Genomic DNA, 6,383 nt, shown 5'->3' with positions numbered 1-6,383 from the left:
TTTACGATTATAAATAAATCATGATATATCATATATTTCAAATTGCTTTGTAGTGATAAATCATACATTCAAAGTGTGAAAGATGGAGATAAAATTTATGACTTTGCACTCCCAACTACTAGATGGTATGAATAAAGTCACAAAATGGCTATTGTATTTTTATCTCCTCTCATAAATAATAGATACTAAAATTTGTCTCCATGCCAAAAAAAAAAAAATGATGTAAATGGAGGGGGCGCCTCTACTATAGTACAAGGTTAATTGGCATAATTTAGATGAAGTTAGATTTGTTCTTCTAGACTTTACTTCATCTACATGCATACATATGCCTATACAACTTTTTTGTTTAAAGGAGCAAACACTTTTGATTCGGAGCTATGAACTAGTGCACAACTTCCTATAAATTTTATTTTAAGAGGCATAAGCACTTTTGATCTAGAGCTATGAATTACTCTACATATTCCTATGCACTTTTTAAAAAAAGGGATAAATGCTTTTAATTCGAAGCTACTAACTAATGTACATATTCATATACAAAGTTTTTTTAAAAGAATAAATGATTTTGATCTGGAGTTATGAATTAATGTACATATACTTAGTTCCATATTATCCATCTATACACTCTCTCTAATTTAATTTATTTTAAAATATAAACATTATTTTTTTTAATGAAATTGTTCACAATTAATAATGATCATCTAACATTATTCAACGCAGATCAAAAAGTAAACTTTATCCAATAAAAATAAGACCAGTATTCAATATAATTAAAATATTAAAAAATATCAACCATATAAATTTAATAATTTTAAAGTAAAAAATTAATAAAAATAAAGCTAGATATCCTCAAACAAAATCTTTGTTAACCCTCTAAATATACTTTTTTAAATTTCTCGCTTTCTCTAAACATACTTTTTCAATTTTATTTAACATTTAAAAACCCAGAAAAACAACGGCGTAATATGCGGACTTCCCTAAAAAGCCACGGAACCCTGGAAAATCCAAGAGAATCTGAGATTAAAAAATGAGGATGTCAGCTAATTCATGAAAACCACGCATCCGCCATTAAAGGCAAAGCCGGAGTAAATAAAACCCTAGTAGTAGAAAACAATTCATTCATTCTTCTTTTGCTGTCTTCCTACTCCACAATAATTGACAGTCAATAATCCATGGCAGAAAAAACAAGCAATTTTCCCGTTGTTCAAATACCACTCGAAAGTGAGTTAGCCAACACGTCAAAATCTCCACCCTGTTCCGCACCAAATTCTCTAACGTCACACAGTGACCGACAACGAACAAATCGCCAATAATGCGCTCCCTTTCTTCTTAGGCATCTGCCCGGAAGATTCTTCTTTGTTCTTAGCCTGCCTTTTTCTAGCCCTCCAGTACGCTCACGGGAGAAATTTCTCGGTCCATTCGAAAAAGCAGAGCGAATTGCAGAACTTGTTCCGCTTCGCGACTATAAGAATTCTGTCAGTGCAGAGCAGGCACGGCCACATAAAATTTCTAATTTTTCTCTGATTTGTAGTTTTTCTCTGCACATTCAGTCAGATTTGGTCTGTAACAGAGAAAAATTGTATATTTTCAGTCAGATTTGGTCTGTAACAGAGTAAGCAGCATCGAAAATGACAAAGGATTGCGGAAAGCACAGCCACGGATCATGGGATGGTTTTCCTCGGGAGAAGTTCTGGCGCGGGCTGTGCGGATGCCTGCTATTCTTGATCATAATCGTGCTGTTCGTCATTCTGATCATTTATTTAGCCCTCCGTCCGCACAAGCCACGGTTCTATGTGCAGGACGCCGTAATCCGTCAGTGGAACCTCACGGGAGACGACACGCTCACCTCCAGCTTGCAGTTCACCATCATCTCGCGGAATCCAAATGACCGGATCGGCGTCTACTATGACCGGATCAGCGGCTACGCCAACTACCTCGGCCAGCAGATTTCCCCCTACAGCCCGTTAATGCCTTTTTACCAGGGCCACAACGATATCAATGTTATTTCCCCTGTTCTTTACGGGGCCTCCGTTCCTTTGGCTCCGTTTGTTGCAGATCATCTGAGATCCGAGCAGCAGAACGGAATTCTTACTGTGAATCTGAGGATCGGAGGAAAGGTCCGCTGGAAGGTCGGCACCTGGACTTCTGGCCATTACCGTCTGAATGTGAACTGCTATGCAATTTTAGGATTTACTAGCTGCTGTAATGGCGGTCAGGCTCCTTTGCAGGCGGGCACCAGGTGTGATGTGGACGTCTGAGCTGCGCAGAAGCAGCATTTTTATAAATATTTGTAAGAATGTAGGTAAATTTCAGTTGCATTGGGATTGCAGTAGTAAAGATAAGGATTTCTGCAGGAAAAGCCCTTTTTTGTTTTTAGTAGTTGATGGAAGGCCTGAAACAGTAAGCCATGCTGGTGACTGAAGGCAAACTTGATTTTTAGATTATGAAATAAAATTGTTAGGTGTGCAGTTTTTTTTCCCTTCTGAAATTATAATAAATAGGCTGCCAGAAAGGCTATCTTTTCATATACAAATTCCATTATTTTGGCACAGTGCTTGTATGATTTGGATTGTAAAAGCACAGAACTTCACATCAATTTCATACAAGGAAGAGATTTTTTTTTTTTTTAAAAATATAAATACATAGTTTTCATTTTTGTTTCTTTTATTCTTTAGATTTGCAACATCAAAATTGAGAATTGAACTCTTTACGATTTTCATTATAAGGTGCTTGTCAGCCACATCTTCACCTAAAACTTTCATTAAGACCTTCCACTTATAAAAAAATCACACAATTTCACTATGAGTTGTTTACATTTTCAAAAGAATATTAATGTTTTTGCAATTTTGTAATTTGTGCCTTCTAAAATGTCCCATATTTTCTTAGAATGAAGAATACCACTTTTTATAAGAAATATTGTTTGATTAATTGCACCTTGAACCAAAAATACAGTTTTGTTATCTTTTTAACTTTATGCTTTACTTTTTTGTTGCTCCTTTAATGCATGTCACATAAATGTAATAAAAAAAGGCCCCATTAATGGTTCCACATATATTAGAATGTAGTTAGAAATAATGGAGGTAAGTGAGATAAAAAGATTCACATTGGTATAGGATCAAGTTGCACCATCATTACATGGATTTAATCCAAAAAAATGCATGATAAAGGTTAGCCTACATCATCATCCTTTAATGCATGTTTTACACCAATGTAATAAAAAGGGTCTCGCTCATGGTTCCACACATATTGCAATGTAATAAAAAAGGGTCCATTCATGGTTCCACAAATTGCAATGTAATAAAAAAGGGTCCCATTCATGGTTCCACACATATTGCACTGTAATAAAAAAGGGTCCATTCATGGTTCCACAAATTGCAATGTAATAAAAAGGACCCCATTCATGGTTCCACACATACTGCAATGAAAGCATTAGACTTTTTCTATAATAATTATCTCCCTCATTAAAGCCAAGGACCTTTCCTTCATCTTGAAGCAAGTCTCAATCTACTTCTAACCAAAATCAAAATTCAAAAGTAGATAGAAATGATGGAGGTAAGTGAGATTATAAGTTTCACATTTGTATAAGACCAAGTTGCACCATCATCATATCGCTTGACCTAGTCCAAAAAAGATACATGATGAAGGTTAGCCCACATCAATATAACTTTTTGCATATAACCATCATATGTAGCTTTATATTTGAATTGATTTGCACCCAAACATTAGTTTTATATATTCTATTGTGACATTCTAGGCATTAAGAAAAAATTAAAGCACCTCCCATGCCCAACTCAAATACATGTCTATTATTTCTCCACTCATTGCTTACATTTAATTTATAATTGATTAGGTTTGGATTAGTTTAGGAGAATACATAAGACATGCCATCTTATTTATCCAAACATTATTTTGTGTGAAAACCAACATTCTTACACCACCTAATGCATTGTTCAATTATCTTGAATCTACTTTAGTCATTTCAACCTTATACACCAAAAAAAATTCCAATATTTTTAGCTTGTCTTTTGTGAAGTGAAAGAATAAACCCTTCTCTTTAGATGGCCTTTTTGATAAATTCATTAAAAATATCACTACAATCCATCTCAATAAAGGTGACAACAATCATAATGATAATTATAAATCAATTAAAAATTAGAAAGGTAGCATCAATAATCATAAGAATAATTAGAAATTAATTAAAGTTTAAAGGTGGAGTGAAATGACCACCTAAAATGTGACATTACAACTTTAGATAATGACATGCAATTGTGATTCCTAGTTGATGAGCTCAAGTGACTTCCTAAGACCAAACCATATTACATGAATATGACCAAAAGCATAAACCTTTATATTTTCTCCTTTGCATAAATATGTTCCTATGTGTCATATTCCTCATGATAAAAGGTGAGCACACAAATTTGGGCAAAGAAAGTGAGTTACACTAATATTATTTGTAAGGAATGTGATAACAATTTATAAGAAATAAGTTGCACTTTGAAGTCATGTAGGATAATTTAAATTAAATAAATATAAAATAATGAAAAGCTTAGTAATCTCATTAAAGATATATGTCACCTTTAAATGTAAGAAAAGTTCACAAAAGAATAAAGAAAATGAGTAGTTTAATAACTATAAAACTAAAATAAAATAAATGAATCTATCATTTGGCTTTAGGACTATAATGTGTGGGAATGGGGTTCATTAGTCTACATATACAAACAAAGGATTAAAACCATTCACATCAACATACATCAGAGAAATAATTAATAGGTCCAACTAAAAAACCCTTGGGAGAGTTGAGCATATGGATTGATTATTTCTCTTTTTTATTATTGATATGATTGGATAAAGATAGAATGATAAAATGCAAGGACTTGGTCTAAAGATGCAAGAAAGAAGCCTCCTCTCTAATATGACTCTTAAATTGAATATCTCTAAATCTTATGATAGGATCAATTGGGACTCTATGTTTAAAGTCTTAAAAAAGTTGGGTTCCAAGAGTGTCTTACTAGCTTTAACTATTATGTATATGTCCTTGTAAGTGGGATTTTGAGGGGAATTAGATCTATAGGGGGACCCCCTATCTCATTACATGTTCGTTATGTTGTAGAGAGGTTTTGATATTTATGAGTGTTGGCCAGGGTTTACAAATTTTGTGAAGTATTGGTTGGTTGTTTAGTTAAAAATGGGAGGAGATAGAGTTAGAATTGAGCCCGACTCCTATGAAGAATTCAATGTGGATGCCACTATCTAGCATATATGTAGTGAGGGAGGGGTTTCCTCTTTCCTATAGTGCCTTAAAGGGCATGATGAAAATCTATCTATTCATTTTGCCTACTCTTGGAACAATAGGAAGGTGACGATTAGTAGTGTTTATTTAGAAGTTGATGAAGAGGTCATTGTGCATGCTACTCGAATGAATACTAGAGGTAGGAACTGGAAGAAAACATAGTAAGGAAGTTGACAATGAAAGCTTGTCCCTATACATTAAAGATGGAGAAAACCTCATCAAGCTCCATGGTAGGTTCGATAGGGAGGAATTGTTGAAGCCCTCAAACAAGGTACACTTAATGATATAAAGTTTTTCACACTTGAAGGGAGTCTTAAATGTCTATACTTCTATCATTTTTCTCCCTTAACCATTTTTGCCTTCACTCCCTAATCAACTTCCCCTTTTACCTCTTGACCTTCTTGGAAAGATCCATCAAGGAAGCTTTGGATGTGGCTATTTTTTTTAATATAAACTCCCTGTTCCTCTCCACTAGCGGCTTATCCTTTGCCTCTACCAAATCCACTTGGCTTTATGTCTTCCTAAATAAATTAAAGTTTTTCTAGTTGAAAATCCCAACATTCCAAATCCCCTTCATTTCTTACAATTGTGCATATCCTGGGAACTCCAAAGTTACAAAGAAACTCATCAAGTACCTAGTCTCTGCCTAGGTCTTTCTCTCTCCAAGCAATTTAGTTAGTAAATCCCCCTTGCCGCATGCCATTCATAGCTCCACTGGTTTTCCCAACCCCCATGGTAGAAAATCTTCACCCAAAACTCCCCATAATTGTCATAACCTTGCAACTCAAGGTCTATGTGACCTTAAAATAACCCTTCTTCTTATAATTTGGGTAAAAAGTGCTTGTTAGGGAAACATAAAACTCCACTGGCTAAAAATTTGAAAAAATCCTTGACAAAACCCATTATTGAGGAAGTTATATTAGAGGTTGAAACTGTTGACAAAAGTAGGGAGGAGGCTATTGAAGAAACTAGTACTCATCCTAGGAGATCCAATAATCTTGTGAGCTATCCAAAAATCAGGGATAAGGAGTTTGCTAGGGATATGGAGGATATGGAGGATGACTAGGTTAATGAGGGGGGTTATACTAATGAGGAG

General features: G+C 34.6%; 1 protein-coding gene across 1 annotated transcript; it reads left to right on the top strand.

Annotated features, from left to right (window-relative positions):
- Window positions 1–1,117: 1,117 nt before the first annotated feature.
- LOC131050670 (NDR1/HIN1-like protein 12) lies at window positions 1,118–2,522 on the top strand. The gene has a single exon (XM_057984880.2). It carries the CDS (start codon window positions 1,626–1,628, stop codon window positions 2,253–2,255), a length of 630 nt encoding a protein of 209 aa, XP_057840863.2. The 5' UTR covers window positions 1,118–1,625; the 3' UTR covers window positions 2,256–2,522.
- The last annotated feature ends 3,861 nt before the right edge of the window (window positions 2,523–6,383 follow it).

Source organism: Cryptomeria japonica, chromosome 11, assembly GCF_030272615.1.
Source record: "Cryptomeria japonica chromosome 11, Sugi_1.0, whole genome shotgun sequence".
In the NCBI taxonomy this organism is placed as follows: Eukaryota; Viridiplantae; Streptophyta; class Pinopsida; order Cupressales; family Cupressaceae; genus Cryptomeria; species Cryptomeria japonica.
The sequence above is the reverse complement of the archived record's forward strand: the minus strand, read 5'-3'. Positions and strand labels throughout refer to the sequence as shown.